At 36.8% G+C, this 21,405-nt stretch overlaps 1 protein-coding gene across 2 annotated transcripts in view; it reads left to right on the top strand.

Annotated features, from left to right (window-relative positions):
- sorcs3b (sortilin related VPS10 domain containing receptor 3b) overlaps positions 1–17,819 on the top strand; it is a 57,878-nt gene extending 40,059 nt beyond the window's left edge. The window contains exons 16-27 of one of the 2 annotated variants that reach the window (XM_026285654.1): positions 1,500–1,633; positions 3,164–3,277; positions 3,446–3,617; positions 4,533–4,719; positions 4,976–5,109; positions 8,691–8,814; positions 8,937–9,049; positions 9,774–9,905; positions 13,073–13,172; positions 14,809–14,914; positions 15,122–15,348; positions 16,931–17,819. In XM_026285654.1, the coding sequence (XP_026141439.1) occupies positions 1,500–1,633; positions 3,164–3,277; positions 3,446–3,617; positions 4,533–4,719; positions 4,976–5,109; positions 8,691–8,814; positions 8,937–9,049; positions 9,774–9,905; positions 13,073–13,172; positions 14,809–14,914; positions 15,122–15,348; positions 16,931–16,992 (1,605 nt within the window). In that variant the 3' untranslated portion in view covers positions 16,993–17,819. Of the gene's footprint in view, positions 1–1,499; positions 1,634–3,163; positions 3,278–3,445; positions 3,618–4,532; positions 4,720–4,975; positions 5,123–8,690; positions 8,815–8,936; positions 9,050–9,773; positions 9,906–13,072; positions 13,173–14,808; positions 14,915–15,121; positions 15,349–16,930 lie in introns of those variants that run through there. The other variant, XR_003294135.1, reaches the window with a different exon arrangement.
- Positions 17,820–21,405: the final 3,586 nt, after the last annotated feature.

Genomic DNA, 21,405 nt, shown 5'->3' with positions numbered 1-21,405 from the left:
TAGAAGTACAAATCGAGGATTTGCAAAGAAAAATTTCAGAGGATTTCGATATAAGCCAAAAGGAACGCATGGAAATTTAGCTTCCTTTGCTCCTGTTAACAAACTCGCGAGACTAGCACATCTCAGAGGCGTGCGCAACACATACATCCTACATCATCCGCTGGAACGGCTTCAGCATATAACAGATAGCGGAGGTGAGAGAAAAGTGTTCATTTCATTTGAAATATGGATATTTTGCAATAACAGAGCTTGGAAGAACCAGGACAATTTTGAATATAACTCTGATTGGATTCATCTGAAAGAAAAATTCATATACACATAGGATGCCTCGAGGGTGAGTAAATCACAAGCTAATTTTTGGTTGAACTAACACTTTAAAATTGATAGACTTGAAGTTTGCAAAATGGTGTGTACTGACGTCTTTCTGCAGTCCAAACTAGACATCTTCTGGTGTTCATTTATGATTATTTCATGCTATAACTATTAAAGAGGAAGAGAAGATCGATTCACATGCTGCTTGACCTGAGGTGCTACAGTGATTTGTCACAATACATTAAAGAGCCACAAAATGATATTTATTGATTACATTTCTTTCAAAAATTACCATTTGAAAGTTAAGACTTTGTTTCATAAAAGAAGTAACCTGCTCTGTCTTGTCTGTCAAGTCATTGTCAGTTTCCTCTTTGCGCTTTTTCACTGCGTGAGAACATGATATGCAGCTTGTTGGACAAAGCAACAGTAACTAAGGGGGCAGGTCTTTGCAAAGAACCAGTTGGGCTGGTTTAGTTTTGCAGACCAGGCAACCCTGCTTCCTGTGTGCATTTGTGAATATCGAAGTATTCATGTGCACATCTTACAGCACAACACATTTCCCATATTTACTGTAATGGCTTTAATAACAAGAAATACATTTTTTTTTAAATAAATGTTTAACAGCCTGATTCCAGGCAGCATTGTTATTGGTAAATAAAACTAATAAATATAATTTTGTTAATCAAAAATAATATTAGCTGCAATAAAATAAAATATAAAGTACTGTAAACCTGAAAGTCATAAACCTATGACTTGATGGAATTAAGAAATATTACTGAAACAAAAGTAGTAAAAATATAAGGACCATTTCTCACTATTAACTAGTTGCTTATTAGCATGCCTATTATAAAGCACATATTCTACATGACCATATTCTATATCCCTAACCCTACCTAATACCTGAACTTAACAACTACCCTTGAGCCAAAGATGTAATTAATGGTTTGCCAGTTGTGAGAATTGGACCTTAAAATAAAGTGTGGCCAAAAAACATATATATATATATATATATATATATATATATATATATATATATATATATATATATATATATATATATATATATAGGATAAAAGCTAAATGTATAAATATTTATAAGTATTATAATAGTATACAAGTGCTGTACTAACACTGTTCCGTGTGACTTTGACTGAAGTTATTTAACTAAGTATTTATGTGCATTTCAGGGCGAGGTGTGTGTGATGGGAGAGAGACAGGTGTATATGAAAAGGAAGCCTGGCACACGCTGCACTCTGGGTCGGGAATATTCTCGAGTTGTTTCAGCTGAGCCCTGCATCTGCACCCTCTATGACTTTGAGTGGTGAGTCACACGCATGCATACACATACGTGCACACACACGGAAACGCAGAGCAGCTGCTTTTCCAATGGAGGAAATGAGTGACAGTAACTCTTGCGGATCAAAGGACTCAGTGTTGCATGCAGAGAACAAAAGCTGCAGGGATCCAACCAATTTATACAGATTAATTAAGTGGCATTTGAATGTAAAAAAAACAAGGTTTTTCCCTTCATTTGTCAGGGTTTTCTTTAGTTTTTTCAGAGCAGTTTATGATACTGTAGCAGTCGCTTGCTCTTGAGGCGGCAAGGTAAAAACCTGGTTTTACATCAGTTTTACATCAGTCTGTCGTAATCATATCGCTATACTGATGGAGATGTCTTTACAATCCCACCCCGATGCGCACGGAGACACACTCCTGCGCTGATCATAACGACGACATAAATCTCCCTTGTACCACACACAGGCTCCATTAGAGTCGTCTGCTCTTAGGCAAATTACACGTATGAATGAGAGGCGCACAAAATTAGCATAATGTCAAATGATTAATTATCTCCAAATGAATAAGTAATGAATATTTAAATGGATGATAAATGTGGCAGTGATCTGATTAGCCTGAAGGAGCTAGTGTTACTGAGTTTAGCCCTGATCCCCTGCAGCAGTGTATACCTTTTCACTAAATTCACTAACCAATCACAACTTCAGGCTACCGTGCTGCAGAAATGCTCAACAGGGTTCCACCTAGGTATGAACAGAACATTGGCTCTTGAAAATGTTCTACACTACATTTACTAGCTTGGATTAAATACAAAGATGTTTGAAAGCCTGATTCCAAGTCAGAGTTGTTTTGGAAGCACCAGCAAATGTGCTGCAAATGCTCACAACACAAACAAATATAGAAATGAACAAGTAGCACAGACCACAATAAAATTACCCCAACAAAACAAAAAAAATTCTTTATTTTATTTATTTAAATTTTATTTGGTGTATTGATTACCATTTGTATAACCACAGTTGTACAAATACCATGAAGTAAATCCATGGATAAATTGTGCATACCATGATTTAACTATAGAAACCATTTTTTTTATTATTATAATTTTTATAGAATAAATGTATTAATAATTAATTTCATTTTAATAGTTAAACCATTTGCAGCATGTTGAGCTCTCTCGGCCACTGTACTCATCAGATAATATGGCACATATAATGTGGCAATAGACCTATAGCAAGTTGCACTAATCTTTAGAAAGCAGATAATGACTATTTTTCAATGACTCCTTATAGCAAATGTCTGTAAAGGTCAAGGAAAAATCTGAGAAACATATTTGTCAGAAAGCATGGGAACTTTTCATATAGCCAACACAAAAGCAATACAGTGAAAATATAAAAAGTGGTTCCCAAGGTGCGTGAGAAAACCATAAAAAAAATCTTACAGTGCATGCAAACTGCAGTCTATAAATCCAAGCCACTTCTCTCTATAGACTGCTGTTGCATCATAGAGAGGAGCTTAACCAAACTGAATAATTGATGTGTTTTTATGATTTCCCCTGCAGTGATTATGGGTTTGAGAGACAGGCCAGTGGAAAATGTGCACCTGCATTTTGGTATGATGTCAGTTTACCAGCACACACCTGCAGCCATGGACAGCACTACCGCAACAGCACAGGGTAACACACTCTCACAGATACACAGATGCACACACAATGCACAATCCATACATACAAAATTAGTCTGTCTGTGACAGCCTTCATAAGAGTGTTTGTGTATCATGTCACTTTTGTGTTTCTGCTGCTAACAGAGGATGTTTTCTAATGCTATTGTATATCTCTGTGCAGGTACAGGAAAGTGCTCTTGAATAACTGTAGAGAGGGTCTGAAGGATACACTGAGTCCCAGAATGCAACAGTGTAAACCCATAGCACCCAGTGGCCTACAGCTGAGCACCATCAACTCTCAGCTCACTGCTGCACTGGGAACCAACATCACCTTCAGAGTAGCATTGCAAAATGTAAGTCAGCAGGTGCAGAGATGCAAAAATTCATTTATATTATAAGGTGCTCTGCTTTAGATTAGTGGTTCTCAAACATTTTAGGATGGCAGACCAAGTATGAGAGTAAAAAAAAATCCAAACCACCAAAACCCTGAAGGGGATCTCATTCAATGTTTCATCAATCTTCCCTTGTGCCACCAATCCATAATTTTATAGGCAATAAATTAGCTCACTAACTAGGTTAGAAAAGAACTTGCAAAAAACATCTTTCAAAAGTTTGGGGCCAGTATTTATTTTTTTAATAAAACAGCACAAAAGCATTAAATTGATCAAAAGTTACAGTATTGACATTTATTTTATTACAAACGATTTCCATTATTTCCATTTCAAATAAAGGATGTTCTTTTTAACTTTTTGTTCATCAAAGAATCAGGGAAAAAATTGACATGGTTTAAAAAAAAAATTTAAGCAGCACAACTGTTTTCATCATTGATCATAATAAGAAATATTTCTTAAGCACCAAATCAACATAGCAGAATGATCACATGACACGTTGATTGAGATTCAGTTTTGCCGTAACAGGAATGTACTAGATTTTAAAATATATTAAAATAGAAAACTTTACTGTAATAATATTTCATAATATATCTGTTTTTACTGAATTTTTTATCAAATAAATGCAGCCTTTTCGACCCCAAATTTTTGAACAATAATGTACACTGAAACATAACTGTGAGTGTTTTTTTTTTATTATAAAATTGATGTTAACAGTAAATCAGTTTTCTTCCTTGTTATCATTTTATGTATTGAGATCTATTCTTTTTAAAATCAGACCTGCCATCTGTGGACCACAGTTTGAAGAGCGTTTTCAAAGCCTTTACATGCAAAACCATGGAATATACCTGTCTTTTTTTTTTTTTGCCTTTTCTGTAGGGTGACTCACTGTCTACAAGTCTCCATGTGGACTTTGGAGATGGAATCTCGGTGTCATACTCCAATATTAGTCGCCTTGGTGACAGCATCACACACACATACAGGGTCGCTGGGATATTCAGGGTCACTGCGCATGCTCAGAACAGTCATGGGTCTGACAGCAGCTCGCTCTATCTGCACATCACTAGTATGTACATGAGCACACGCATATATTTCTAAGAATTTGAATTCTCTATAAGAAGCCACTGCCATCATTATAAAAAACTGTGTCCTGTCAGACTAAACTATGCCACTGACTGCACATATAGACAATCTATTTCAGAACCAGATCTCAATGAAAGATGTGTAGAAGAAGAAATTGCTGTTGTGTTTGGTGCTAAATGTGATCGTTGTTGACTTCATATTGTGTCTGATGAGATATCACGTCCGATGTGTCATGTTAGGTCCTGTGGAGCGTATCTTTCTTTCGGCACCGGTGGTCGTCATCAGAGGAAAAGAGGCCAACTTGACAGCAGTGCTGTGGCCCAGTCAGCCCAGGACTGCTACCTTCTACTGGTGGTTCAATAACAGCACAGAGGTTCAAACGCTGAGTATATAATATATATATATATATTTATATACACACATGTGGCCCAGAGGCCCAGATCAGTTAGGCAGCTATTCCAGTATTACTTTTGACCTCAAACAAAACAAGAGCTCTGCCAAAGATATTGTGTTTGCCAGGGTCAGATTGGTAAATTTGTGATTAAGATGGATTTGGATTGGGGTCAGATAAGTAAAAAGCAAAGCCACGTTTTGGCGGGGAAGATACTGTAACACTGCGTTTTTTCCCTTTGCAGTATGAACACCTGCTACCAAAAGAAAAAGAATAAATTAATTCTAACTCTGTCAAAATAGTTTTTGATGAATGACAGGCATAGCTGGGAAAACACAAGGGGAAAATGCTGCCAGCTTAGAAATTTGGCCAAGTTAAAAAGCCCAGATCGAATTTTAATTATAGATAGCTTATCACAAGGTAGGATTTTATTGGGCTGTTGAAATGTTTGGGGTCACTTTGATTTTTTATTTATTTTTCAAAGCAATTGATATTTAAGTCTGCAAGGACAAATCTTTCCCAAATAATGCTACAAAATACTTAAAATAAGTGTTGCAATTTCTAACTTCATCAAAGAATCCTGAAAAAAATTCTGTTTCCATATAAAATTAAGTTACACAAGCATTTTCAGCTCTGATAATAATTACAGGTGCATCTCAGTATATTAGTGGAAAAGTTTATTTATTTCAGTAATTCAACTCAAATTCTGAAACTTGGGTATTAAATAAATTCAATGCACACAGACTGGAGTAGTTTAAGTCTTTGGTTATTTTAATTGTGATGATTTTGGCTCAACAAATTACAATACTTCATAAGACCAATTCACTATCTCAACAAATTAGAATACTTAATAAAACCAATAATAAAAAAAAACATTTTTAGTGAGCTGTTGACCTTCTGGAAAGTATGTTAATTTAATGTACATGTACTCAATACTTGGTAGGGGCTCCTTTTGCTTTAATTTCTGCCTCAATTTGGCGTAACATGGAGGTGATCAGTTTATTGCGCTGCTGAGGTGGTATGGAAGCCCAGGTTTCTTTGAATGTGGCCTTCAGCTCATCTGCATTTTTTGGTCTCTTGTTTCTCATTTTCCTCCTGACAATAGCCCATAGATTCTCAATGGGCTTCAGGTCTGGTGAGTTTGCTGGACAGTCAAGCACACAGACACCTTGGTCATTTAACCAACTTTCAGTAGTGCTTTTGGCAGTGTGGGCAGGTACCAAATCCTGCTGAAAAATGAAATCAGCATCTTCAAAAAGCTGGTCAGCAGAAGGAAGCATGTAGTGCTCCAAAATGTCTAGGTGAATTGGTTCAGTGACTTTGGTTTTCAAAAAACACAATGGACCAACACCAGAAGATAACATTGCACCCCAAATCATCACAGACTTTGGAAACTTAACACTGGATTTAAAACAACTTGGGCTATGATCTTCTACACCCTTCCTCCAGACTCTAGGACCTTGGTTTCCAAATGAAATACAAAACTTGCTCTCATCTGAAAAGAGGACTTTGGACCACTGGGCAACAGTCCAGTTCTTCTTCTCATTGGCCCAGGTAAGACGCCTCTGACGTTTTCTGTGGTTCAGGAGTGGCTTAACAAGAGGAATTTGACAATGGTAGCCAAATCCCTTGACACGTCTGTGTGTCTTGGCCCCAGCCTCAGTCCATTCATTGTGAAGTTCACTCAAATTCTTGAATAGATTTTGCTTGACAATCCTCATAAGGCTGCTTGGTTGGTTGTGCATCTTTTTCTTCTTCACTTTTTCCTTCTACTCAACTCTCTGTTAACATGCTTGGATACAGCACTCTGTGAACAGCCAGCTTCTTTGGCAATGAATGTTTGTGGCTTACTCTCCCTGTGAAGGGTGTCAATGATTGTCTTCTGGACAACTGTCAGATCAACAGTCTTCCCCATGATTGTATAGCCTAGTGAACCAAACTGAGAGACCATTCTGAAGGCTCAGGAAACCTTTGCAGGAGTTTTGTGTTGATTAGCTAATTGGCATGTCACCATATTCTAATTTGTTGAGATAGTTTTATTGGTCTTATGAAGTATTGTAATTTGTTCAGCCAAAATCATCACAATTAAAAGAACCAAAGACTTAAACTACTTCAGTCTGTGTGCACTGAATTTATTTAATGCATGGATTATGCAATTTGAGTTGAATTACTGAAATAAATGAACTTTTCCACAACATTCTAATTTATTGAGATGCACCTGTAAATGTAGCAAATCAGCATATTATTTTGATTTCCAAAGGATGTGACACTGAAGACTGGAGGGCTTTGCATCAAAGGAATAAATTACTAAAATATATTTAAATAGAAAACAGGAAACCTTTTTCAAAGATATAAAAAAAAAACGTTCCAACCCCACACGTTTGAACAGCATATAGTCTATATTGTTAATATTGCTGACATATTTTGTTTTTACATTTGTTTCTTCCCAAGATAATCACAGACTTCATTTTGACTGATCTCTTCATTATACTGATTTCTTGTGTCACGAAGGAGTAGGATGGATTTAAACTACAGTTATTATCGGCATATGAACCACTATTTTATGATGCTTTCAAACATCCCTGAACTATGAGATCATTCAGTTCAGGTCTGTTTAACATTTCTGAGGTGAAACACATAAAAAGTGGCTGAGCAGCTTTTAATGATTATGCATCAAAGTTCTAGAGCGTTTTCCTGCTGGAAACCTGCCATAGAGCATTTAGAAACTCACTTATACAGAAGCTTTGCTTTATAATTGAATGTCTAGTTTAGTTTAGTTGTCTCTCTGTGAAATAATTGTAATAATATTATCTAATCATTTCACTCTGTGTACCTTCCTCTTTTATATACAATACAGGCTTTTAGGATTATTTTAGGGTGAGGCTAATAGCAAAAATGTGGCCCAGTTTTGCAGTCCAGGTTTGTTTATAAGCCAGTTGTATTTGTTTGTGGTTGCTTTTAATGTTTAATAAAGTAATAATATACAACAAAGAGCGCAACCAGGCAATGCAGACCCTCCAGTGTGTTAGCAATATTAGAAAATCTGCTTGTAAATAATTCAAGAGAAGTAGATGTATTAACTTAACCCATTATACACTGAAAGTACGGTGTTTTCGTATTCACTACTTTAATTTCCATGGAAAACAAGGCTGCATTAAAATGTAACGACATTGTTTTGAATGAATATTAATATTAAAATGTCATCTACAAACGTCAGTCCATTTTAGCGCTGCTGCCCAACATGCCCATCTTGAGCTAGAACAAAACAACAAAGGACCGCAAAAAATTACATCAGCAAGCCCTCCGTAAATTACAAGTTAATCTGACAAACAGAGCGGCTTGTTAAGAAATACTAGGAAAAAGCATGAAGATCCTTAATACCAATATATCTAAGAAAAGCCCCGAGATCAAAAACATGACAACTGAACCGTGAAACACAGCGGGAGTTTAGCCATATAGGGCTGTAACTGGTTTCTGCTATAAACGATTCTGCCACTCACACATCAGTCAGAGCTGTGATTTGCTTTCCTGTTTCTGAACATCTTGTATGTGTGTGTTTCTAGCCGCTGATCACACTGGAAGGAAGCGTTTCGCACACGTTCACGCGAGAGGGACCGAACTCAGTCACCGTACAGGTGTCGGCGGGAGGCACAGTCCTACAGGATGTGAAAATCATCACTGTCAAAGGTGAAGACCTCCCGTTGTTCCTAACATTGCAGTGTTCTTTGTGATACAGAATGTGGTATTTTTAGTTTCACAGAGACTTCAGAATTAAGATTTTTTGGCATCTCCATGTCTATCGTTCCCAGACTTCTTCCGCTCTTTACTGCTGTCGTTCTCTCCCAACCTGGAAGATCACAACCCGTCCGTTGCCGAATGGAGACAGGACGTGGGGCGCGTTGTCAGGGCAACGCTCTCTCAGGTATACCGACCTTAAAGTCCATCATCGGTTCCTGTTGGAGTGCTCTGTTCATGTCAGTGAACTGCTGAAAAGAACTCGTGAAATTTCTTGAAAGGCTGCTGATAGCTCACCACACTTCCTCTCTCTTCAGCTATTCTCTTTCCTCTCTCAAATGCTGCTGGTTTAAAGCCTGATGGCTCTTTCTGGGCTCTCCGGCGAGGTTCGTGTTTGGCTGAGAGGCTTTACGTGCTCTCACGCATCCATCTGATTTCCCCTCAGTCTGAGAGCGAGAGATAGGGTAATGTAGTGCTGCTGGCGAGAGTGAATCACAGGAGTTCAGAGTGAATATTGATGCGGCAACAGAGAGACTCTAAAGCCAGTCAGCCAATTAAAGAACAGAGCCAAAGAACTGCTCCGCAGAACTCCATTACAATGAGTCGCTCAAGCACAAATATAATGGTCTCCCAATACCTCTGGATTTTCGACTTGAACAGAGTGCTTTCAATACGGTTACACATCATATCATAAATATTACAACCGTCTCGAGATTCGCCGGAATGTCTTATCATGATTTGCAAACATTAACGGAGATATTATTCATGTGCAGACGGGCATGAAATGATAGACTTGCTTTTACGCATGAATTAGATCCCGTCATGAATGTTGCATGCTGATAAAATTTGTTTAATTTAATGGTTACCAGCGTATGAGAAATGCATGTTTATCTGTGTGTGTTTTTCTCCAGGTTTGCGGCTTCCCTGAGGACCAGCTGTTGGTCTCTGTGTTTCCTGGATCTCCAACTGCAGCTGAGCTCTTTATCCTACCCGAGACAAACCAGTCAGCATTCAGATCACACACAGAGGAACAGCTTGATAAGGCAAGAACCACACACACATGCACGCAAACTGAAACAAAATGCTTTGATATGATCCCCCAAATGACAAGGTCTGATGATTGATACAATCTGTTAAGAAAACCTATTATGATTCTCTGATGGCTAAATAAATTATAGTGGTAATAAAAATAGACTTTATTACTAGCGAATAAACCTGCTGAGAAATACATGCATGCATTTACTTTAAAAATGTCAGGGGCTGAATTGTAATGCCCAGCAATCACACAGAGAAATAAAAACTCAAGTTAAATTTGTTCTTGACAATAATTCATGCTAAAACCAGCAGTATTTTTTTTTTTTGCGCTTTCTCAGTTTATGTAGGGATATGACCTAAAGCTTTCCAAAATGAAAAATGCAGTATGATCATTTTAAATGGCTTACAAAAGATTCACAATCGTTATGCAAATAAAGCTTTTTTGCAGCCTGTATAAATATTTTTGAATAAACTCAGCACAAATAGACTACAGATCAAGTGTTTGGGGTCAGTATTTGTTTTTTAAAGTTAACACATTTTTTAAGCAAGGAAGCAATAAATTGATTAAAAGTGACAGTTAGATTTACAATTAGTCATTTAGAGGATGCTTTTATCCAAAGCAACTTACAAATGAGAACAACATTTACATTTTAAATTGGTTACAACATTTAGTAAAGATTTTGTTTCAAATAAATGCTGTTCATCAAAGAACCCTGAAAAAAATGGCTTCCACAAAGATATTTAGCCCAAAATATTACACAACTTCTACATTGATAAAAATAAAAAGAACACTAAATCAGAACGATTCTATAGGATCATGTGACACTGAAGACTGGAGTAATGATTTGGATGTTGATTTGCATCACAGGACTTTTTAAATTGTGACATTACAAAATATTACTGTTTTTACTTTTCTTTTCTTTTTTGATCTTGGTGACCATAAGAGACATTCGTTCAAGAAATGTATATAAATATATATATATATATATATATATATATATATATATATATATATTAGGGGTGTAACGATACGCGTATTCGTATTGAACCGTTCGGTACGACGCTTTCGGTTCGGTACGCAGTACGCATTATGTATACCGAACGGTTCGTTGGAGTAATTAATTATATTTGAAAAAAAAAAAAGAGAGAGAGAGAGAGAAATATAATGATATGCGTTCAACAAGGTAGCCCAATAACCCAAACAACGTAACAGGCAACGCCCCTGACACTCCCGAAGAAGAAAAAAACAACATCTTATATGTTTATGTTAGGCTACTCAGCAGGCGCTCGCTCACTCAGTACGCGCTGAAGGCTCGTTGCAAAATAGCCAATGCGTTTAACAGACTAGAAATGAGAAGATCCTCCAATAACCAACAGGTCTGGTGTTTGGGTGCACTTTGGATTCCCTTTAAGCTATAATGGTGATGGCAAGAGAGTGGTGGATAAAAAAACAACGGTATGTCGCATCTGCAACATGACAGGGTACACCAGCGGGAATAAAAAAAAAAAAAAAAAAAACACCAGCGGGAATATCTGGGATATATGCGTCAGTACTATCTGGGAAAAGACGAAAAAAAGGAGAAACATGCACGCAGCAAACTATCCCTGCAGCATTTAGAAACTATAGCTTACAGGGAATCCAACCCAAACACCAGACCTGTTGGTTATTTTAGGATCTTATATTTCTGGTCTGTTAAAGGCATTCGACATTTTGCAACGAGCCTTCAGCGCGTGCTGAGTGAGCGAGCGCCTTAGGGGCCGTTCACATATCGTGCCTAAAAACGCATGGAAAACGCTAAGCGCGTCTTTCTCCTCCTTTCCAAAGTGCTTGGGCAGAAGCGCTCATGAGGCGTCTGTCTTTGCTAAGCAACAATGACGTGCTCTCTCCATGAGACGCGGAAATTTCAGCGAAGGATAAATGGATTTGCAGCTCTAAAAATCGCTTGCAGTAGCTCTGCTACTAAATTTATTTCAAAATTGCAATCCATATACAACTATGATCAGCTGATCCTTCATCTTGGCTGAGCTCTCAACGTTGTTACGGGAAAGGATGAAGCTGATTGGTTAGTTCTTGTCACATGACCCGCGGTGCGCTTGCGGCATTCTGAAAAGTTGAGATGTTTTTACATTTTGCTGTATCTAAAACGTATCGAACCGAACCGTGACATCAGTGTATCGTATCGAACCGAACCGTGAATTTTGTGAACCGTTACACCCCTAATATATATATATATATATATATATATATATATATATATATATATATATATATATATATATATATATATATATATATATATATATAATAATCTTACCAACCTCAAACTTTTGAATGGTAGTATATGTCCACAATTACTAAGATTTTAGTAATTGAAATCATTATTTACACACATAGGGCCCTATTTTAACGATCTTAACGCAAAGTGTAAAGAGCAGGTGCACTCCAGGCATGTCCAAATACACTTTTGCTATTTTAATGATGGAAAAATGGTTGGCGTGTCCGGGTGCATGGTCTATAACGGGTTGTCCCTATTCTCTTAATGAGTAATGGGTGTTTTTTGGGTGTAACGTGCAATAAACCAATCAGAGTCTCATCTTCCATTTCCTTTAAGAGCCAGTTGTGCTCGTGCCATGACAGATTTGATATTTACACGGTGGAATTTGGCAAGTGCAAACACAGAACGCATCTTCGAGATGAAACGGAGCTGTTTGTGTGCGAGCAAATAGCCTAATTCTGATACATGCGATGACTATCCATTATGACATATAGGCATTTATATATATATATTAATTGTATTATATAGCCTACAAAAAAAAAACGTATGCATTGCAATCCTTTAATTTTTAATATTTGGCATTCAATGGTGCAGTCTATTTATTTTAAGCTCCTCTTTTTTAGACCAGCACGGCCATGGGCGCAAAAATAAGCGCAAATGCATTTGCTAATTAAACGATGTGGCGCTGGACCGGAACTAGCAAACACACTTGTGCTGCGCCTTGCATCGCATTGCGGCGTTTATATTATGGGGCCCATACTGTTTAAATGTTGTAACATTGCATATTAAATATTTTATGAAATACGATGATAGATTAAAACAAGGCTTTTCCACTTATCTCTTTACTTTAGCTCTCATATTCCTCATTACCAGTCACCATTATAATTTTCTTGTTACAGATGTCGGAGGTCTTCATGAACGCTTTAAATCAGAACCTGATTCAGTTTGATCTGAAGCCTGGCACGAGGGTCACTGTGTCTGTGTCTCAGCTCACACTGGGTAAGACCTGAACACAAGTTACTGTTCCTAAGATGACCCAAAATGTATACACAAAATGCATCACACTGCTTATGTCGGTGGTTATAAGGCTTGTTTGGCACTGCAGTCTGTGGTTGAGTTACATTAAACTGTCTACTGCATTGTGTTCTGCATTTAATTGCCGCCTCGTTGTAGTAAATTACAGCGCGGTCTGTGGTTATGTGAGGTGACTTTATTATGCTTCTGTGGTTATATAAGGTACACTACATGATTACTTTGCTGACGATCAATTGTGTCAAATCCCTCAAACTTCTCTTGGTGCTAGAAATCCCAGAGAACAGATAATCCACCCTGGACTTTAGATTAATATTGATAATGTGGAGCCTGTCTGAGCATGACCAATATAGTGAGTTGGAAATGACATTACAGGATCATAAAGAGTGTCTCTCTGCCACATATAATTCTACCCTTTTCAGACACGGCCATTTGTCTTCATTGCTCCAAACAGGAAAAGGTTCAGATTGCCTCCTGCATTCTGCCGAAAGGTCACAATCATCATGCGTCAATCCTCAAAGGGCTGAAGGATGGACTGCAGCATGTGTGTGTGTGTGTGTGTGTGTGTGTGTGTGTGTGTGTGCGTGTGTCTGTGTGTGTGCAGTGAACGAGTGAGACAGTTTTTAGAATTACTGAAATGGATATGCCTTTCACCCATCAGATACGCTCTGATAGACAGCAAAGATATTCATGGTCAACAGACTTTTGCAGTTAGCTGTTGTTATACCAGTAACATATAGTAGTAAAATAATATTATATATATTATATATATATATATATCTGTGTGTGTGTGTGTGTGTGTGTGTGTGTCATATATTCTTCCTTTATTTCTATTTATCAGTGATCTTTCTGACTAAAAAAACAATATTTACAATCCTTTGTTTATTGGACTTCATTTAAAATCTTTGAAGCATTTTTTTCATTTTGTTCATGATTCAAGTTTATTTATTTTTTTATATAAATAGAATTGTTGCCAAGAGTTATAGTGAAAATCACTTAGATATTAATAATGAAAGAGCAGGTAAATCTCCAAAATGTATATTTACCTTGTTTACATAAATTATTGGATGGCCATTTTTATTTTAATGAGCATAATACATTCTGAAATGGGCATTACATTTGTGAATGAAATAATTATATTGGTATAATATTTGATACGTTTTCAATATGATTCATTTTCATAAACAATATGACATATTAAGCATATTTTATAATATCAATAACTATTCTTGCTGTTTTAATCAGCAATGTTTTCCTAACAAATAGATATGTGCATGTTGACACAAAGGCAATGATTTTGGATATGAAAAGTCATATAGAAATATTTTTGGAGAAGTATTGATCATGATTTGTTTATTATAAGAACATGCAATTCATAATAAAGCACATGCCTTCCTACGATTGGAGAACAAAGGAAGAAAAAACATGGCACTGGCGAAGCCAAGGTCAGGGTTTGATTCCTAGGGAAGAGCAAGTAATAAGAATTTGCAATGAAAGCTATTTAAGTCCCTTTGGATTCATCTGCCAAATGCATACATGCATGCTTTTAATATACAGACTGTGAGATGAAACACTGAGGTATGCTGTGTTACATTTCCTGCAGCACCTCTGGTGGACTCCAGTGCTCTCCCCAGTGGCTCTGCCATGCTGTTACTGGTTTCTCTGGGACTGGTGGGATTGGCTATTCTCTTCATCTACAAGTTCAAGCGGTAAGCCTTGCCTGTCCCAAATCTCTCAGTTCTGCTTAACAAACCTGGGCTAATTACACACTGTCATTTTGATATGCACTGGAAATACCAACCAATGCTGACAAATGATGCTCACTTACTTTACTGGCATCAGTGACTGTTTCCTCTTGATCTGATCTACTTGGACCAGAAACAAAAACTCCTCCAATTTATTTCCTACAACACTAGTAAAATCCCATGGATCCATGTGGAGACAGAAGACACTCATGAGAAGGAGCCCGAGATGATCAGCGCTGTCGGACAGGAGAAGAATGGCACACGTACAACAGCCACTTCATTCACAACATGCAACACACACACAACATTTCCCTCCAACACAGGAAAACACGACAGCTTCAGCCATCTGCCACCTCCAAGAGAACTGATGGAGAAAGAGCTGGAGGCTCACAACACTGGTGAGAGAAGTCATTATCCCATACACAATATTTATGCTAAGATTCCTTGTGACATTGTTAAATCTGTCTGTTTGGTGAGTTTTCGTGAAAAAATAAGCACACTTTAGCATACTTGTAAAAAACATGCTTTTTATAGAAAAATTCACTTTGAAATAAAGTTCAAAATGGATGTATTGTATTGCATGTTTTTTTTTTATTAAATGAAAATCTATTTAAGTGTAAATTATTATGAAATACAGATAGCTTTTTCACCAATTTAGTAAGGATGAAGTTGCAATTTAGTACATTTAAAATATCTTAACTTTGAATTTAATATCAAATAACTACAGATGAATTATAATAACGTACTTTACATGTGTTTTAGTATGTCAACACATTAAAGTACGTCTTTAAAGCATGACGGAAAATTACAACTACATTTTAAATGTACTTTATTAAACTTTTAATTTGACATTTTTAAAAAGTGCACTTAAAAGTGTTAAGAAAGGAGTTGCTCATTTAAGTACACTAGTGGTTTTTATATCATTATTCAAGGGTTAGTTCTGTCATTGATTACTCACCCTCACGTCGTTCTGAACCCCCAAGATCTTCGTTCATCTTCGGAACACAAATGAAGATATTTTTGATGAGATTGAAAAATCTCTCTAGAGGCCCGTACACACCAAGAACGATAACTATAAAGATAACGATATTAGCGTCCACACCAGCGAACGATATTGTCTGTGTAATCTAAGCAGACGCGCGTCTGCTGCTTTAAATTCTCGAGCTCATTACAGCAGAATTGATTCTGATTGGTTGGCAATGTTTTATCGTTCATCAGGGGAAAAAAATCGTTCTGAAAGTGATTCCAACGATATCGTTTCTCTGTGCCTATCGTTATATGGTTTTGGTGTGGACTCTGCTATTCTTTAATATTGAGAAAAATTTTCAGAACTATATCTTTATCGTTATCTTTATAGTTATCGTGCTTGGTGTGTACGGGTCTTAACCCAGCAATGCAATGCAGCTGAAATGCTCCCATACCCAGAAGTGTAGTACATCTTTAAAACAATCCATGTGACATCAATTGCTCAACTTCAATTTTGCAAACAGTGTGCAAACAAAATATATATATATATATTTACCAATTCTTCTTCCCACATCACTGTCTTCAGCCATTTTGTAGATTACCACGACACATTAGCGCGCTTTCCAATAAAGGTTAACAATGCTGATTACACTCAGGGGAAAGTGAGTGCATGCGTCTAACCCTAACCCTAGTATTTATGTTCATAAAGATGCAATTTGCTCTCAAGGAGCATGAAGAGAGACGTGCTTGTTTTTGTGTGTATCTGTTGTGTAAGCGTGAGGTCAGTGGATGGACCCCAATTCATTCATTGTACTTTTATTACTCTGCTGTCAGAGAAGGTGATTGTCTTCTGTGTGTCCCAGGACTTTCTGATTCACAGTAATCAAGGACTGATCCCATGACACTGAAGTGGAAAGCATTGATCACAGAGTTGCCCTTGCCTGTTGGTTGCAATTACAGTGATTTTCCCCTTTGTGTGTGTGTGTGTGTGTGTGTGTGTGTTTGTGTGTTTAGGAGGCCTTGGTGTTGGAGAGCGGCAAAGGACCAGACAGATTCCAAACTGCACCAATGTTTGAAATGATGACGGAAGGTTTGAAGATGATATTAATTGTATTAGATGTATAATTATACTTTTTTCCCTTAACTTTTCCTGTTGTTGTGGTGCTTATGCCTTTTTATTATTGTGGTATTTTACATTTGAGCTCTATAAATTAACAATTCCTTAATTGGTAATAAAGGTATTTTTAATTACAGATTAAACAAAATCTCTACCAAAACAGTAGAATAATACTATATATTATATCAGCATTTGAGGAGTAGTTTCTTTAACCCCAATACAGTTCTTTCCTAAAACAATGATCAGAGAAACTGATATAATCTTCCTAAGCAGGGGCACCAAATTCATTTTGTAAAAGTAAAAGATCATTCTCTGCATGCTTACTTGTAAATATATTAAGATTAACTGCCTCACATTTGTAAAACAGCTCACTTTTAGAGTTCGCAGATCATATATGTTACACTTTCATACAGAAAAATCAATATTTAATCATTTGAAATATGCTTATAGCTTTGTATGTTTATATTGATGCTTACCTCATCTGAATCAATGTTAAGAGGTCATAAGGAGCAAGGTTTTAGGATCGAGTAGATGTACATGGCACAAATAGAGGTTGGTACCTTCATCTGTGTAGAAGTCTCATCTGCTGAACATGTCCATTTTGTGCCTTGGCAATGTGTATTACTATTGTAAGATGGCAACATATTCTTAATTTGGTTAGCATTCACGATATTATATTCCTAGAAGTATACTCATTTGGAGCGCATGTTTCATCGCTACTAATAGCAGACAGCCAGTTTTATATTCGACTGTGAACTGAAAGTCACTTTAATCTGAATAAATGTATTTTTACATTAATGATGGCCCACTGATTCTTTACAATGGATTTTCATGACATTTCTGTAACTATTGAATGGCCTGTGTATCCCAGTTTCTCAAGGCAATTTCCAAACACCGACTATCTTTTCATTCCTCCAGTAAATAGCCTACAGCAGATGACCTGTGTCACTGGAAAATCTTTAATAGGATCACGTTAAATGAAAGGATACAAAAGAGATTCTCTGCTGAAATGAAAATAAATAGTGTGATTTAACATTATCTGTATTTTGAGCCATTCCAGGCATATTTTCTATTTTTTATGTCACTTGCTTGTGTTGAATTTTTACTTGTTAAAACAGGAAGTTTGGGTGGGAAATACTGAAGTGCTCAGCCTTTTTTTTTTACACTATGGCACTGAAATCCGAAATCGTATACTTCCATACTATACAGTGTAGTATAGGCAAAAAACAGTATGTGACAAAAAATAAAAAAAATAAAACTATGCCCGAATTCAAAATAGTCATAAAAGAGTAGGCAAAAGAAGAATTTATGGATGATGGATATGATATGGATGATGACGATGCATCATGCAACTGATGCTAGTATGTCACATGACAGTGACATCATGTAGTACATCCAGATTACATTCATACTATATAGAACATACTCTTTTTGCAGTCATGAAGTAATTAGTTATTCATAAAAGAACACATATATTGATAAAAAAAATCATAAATGTTTCCTCAGCAAATTAGAATTATTTCTTAAGTGGCATGACATACAGCCAAGTATGGTGACCCATACTCAGAATTCATGCTTTGCATTTAACCCATCCAAAATGCATGGTATTGTCGGCCCGAGACTTGAACCAACAACCTTAGGGTTAGGAGTCAAACTCTCTAACCATTAGGGCACGGCTTCTCCAGCTTTAAGGATAGTGTGACATTGAAGACTGGAGTAATGGCTGTTGAAAATTCTGTTTTGCCATCACAGAAATAAATTATTCAACATAATATTATAATATTCAAATTTTTAGTATCAGTATTTTTGATCAAATAAATGCGGTCTTGGTGAGCATAAGATACTTCTTTCAAAAACGTAATTTCTTATTGACCTCAAACTAACAAGACAAATATTCAGCTGACTAAATTCATTTACCACCAGTTTTGACTCCAAATCTCCGAATCGAAATGGTGCAGTATTTTGAAAAGGACACAGAGAATGCATCTGGTGTACAAAACAGGAAACAAATGAAAGTCTTGAGTAGGTTATGGTTTTATGACTGCAGGATCTGCGGAAGCTTTTCAAAGTCTCTGTACACAAAAGAAATGCAAACAGGCATCTATTCAATATCCACCCATAAATGTGCAGGCTGCTAGTCTGGACAAAGGCTGTCTAAATATCCTGCACCACAGTAGCCTTTAGAATGTCATATTTTTCATCATTTTAGCTCTCTCGCTCTCCATCTCTCTCGCACATACACACACCACGCCACGCACACACACACAGGTACAACCGCAGACGACTCTCAGCATTTTTCAAAGTTTGTATGGTTGCATTTGAAGATTAAAGTTGAGTAATATGGACAAAAGAGCACTCTGCATGAAACAAAGTTAGTTTTATCTCGTCCAGGGAGCTCTAGTGGTCATGTTTATGTGATAAGGCAGAGAAGCGTAGGATGAGAGCTTGAGTGATTTTATGGTATGGCACACAGAGCTTTGCCTCCAAGGACTGTGCCGCTTCCTTTAGAATCTCATTTGCCATTATGATTGAATGTAAAGCAAAGGAAATAGTTAGATGTTACCTTCACCACACAATCTACGCTAAGTGCTTTGTATTTTGTTGTGATGGGCCTGCTTTAAATTCAGTCAATATTCACATGTGACCAGCATAATTGCAAGTTAATGAGACCATACGCAAATTGTAAAACTACATGTCCCACGATGCTGTACTTCACATTGTTGTGCAGACTTGTTTTGCAATGTATGATTAAAAATTGTCCCGCTCTGCTCAACTTCAACTAAAATAAATAATGTATTTTTCCTGTTTGTGCATTTACGGATCTGTGTGAACATTAATAGCTAAAAATTAATTCGCCATTATCATACTATACTGTCAGCCAGGGAGCGCTGCTGTAACATTCAGGTTTCAGACGTTCTGCAGTTAATGTATTTCAAATTCCGTATAACTTTCAGGAAAAGACAGACAGCTGTCACTTTATAAAGTCTGAAAAATGAATCTGTCGGAGTGATTGAGCTTCAGCTGTCAGCGCGCGAGTATGCGTGTGCACGTGCGTGAGTTTTTCTTGTGTGTACTTCCTGAAGCTGACGGACTGTGTATGTTTCAACCTTTCCTGCCAGACTCATCACTGCCGCGTGTGAAAAAGATTTAACATTTTCCAAAGGTCATCCTGAGCTTTCAGAGATGGAGAAACATTGATAAAGTCAGAGGGATTATTTAATGTCTGATGAATTATTAAAAAGGCCTGTTTTGGTTTGAGTAGCCTACTTCCGTCTCCTCCGTCTGTCATTACTTACGGAGTTCACCTCACACATGACACATTCATCAGACCCGTTTCACTTCAGTGCCATTCTGACTGGCACAATTGTTAGAAAAACAATCGTGTTCATTTCTTCATGCACTATCATTATTCATGACCTTTATATAAAAAAAAGAAAAAAAATTATAATAAAATGAGATGTTGTCACCGAGTTGTCAAAACATATCATTAGAGCAGCAGGAGACTTTGCGTTGCCTGAAAGTTTGACTATATATAGGCCTATCTAACATACTTGGCATTAATATATAAAGTGAAATATATTTACTTATGCCAAATATAACTGCCAGGCTTCAAATTTGGATGCCAACTTGCCTCCCAACTGGATCAAATCCAAGCCAGAGACTGATATAGGAAATATCCTTTTCCATGGTGACCTTCCAATAGTGAGACTTTATGAAACGCCATTCTGTTTTATGTGCTTCATTAAAGGATATTAAACGAGTTGGCTGTCCTTAGTGATATCAAACTAATGATTATGCTTATATTTGCAGGAACCTCCTCTCCCCTCAGACATTACAGAATGACATTTTATTTGTTTTGTGCTAATTTGACCATGTTTCACGTTTATTGCTGTTAATCTGTGTATCTAGAGATCTGCTGTGTGAGTCCATATTTTTATGGAATTTATATCCTAATTTTACTACCAGGCATCTAGTGAAGCACGAAGACTCCAAACTACAATGTAGTGCAATGTAATTTAAAATCCTTTGCATTATATGCAGTCGAATCCCTAAGAGATTTTACTGTCACAAGTGCTTCTGGAGTATGTTAGTGATTAGAAAACATGCACGTTTTTGTTGGATATAATTAGAAGTTGATATTCTACTGTTGATATTCTACTGTTTTATAAAAAAAATAATTTCCACGAGGCATTATAGCTATGTAATTATCTGGAATAAATAAAAGTGAGGACAAATGTTAATGGATTTTATGAATAAAAGGTTTGCTAGGCGATTTTGGGTGGTTGCTTGGATGTTGCTTACTGGAGCAAATAAAAAAGTGCTACTTATTTCTTTTTGTTTCAAAATGGTTTTAATGAGAACAAAATTATTG

The sequence above is a fragment of the Carassius auratus genome, chromosome 17 (assembly GCF_003368295.1).
Source record: "Carassius auratus strain Wakin chromosome 17, ASM336829v1, whole genome shotgun sequence".
NCBI classification, from domain to species: Eukaryota; Metazoa; Chordata; class Actinopteri; order Cypriniformes; family Cyprinidae; genus Carassius; species Carassius auratus.
The sequence above is the reverse complement of the archived record's forward strand: the minus strand, read 5'-3'. Positions and strand labels throughout refer to the sequence as shown.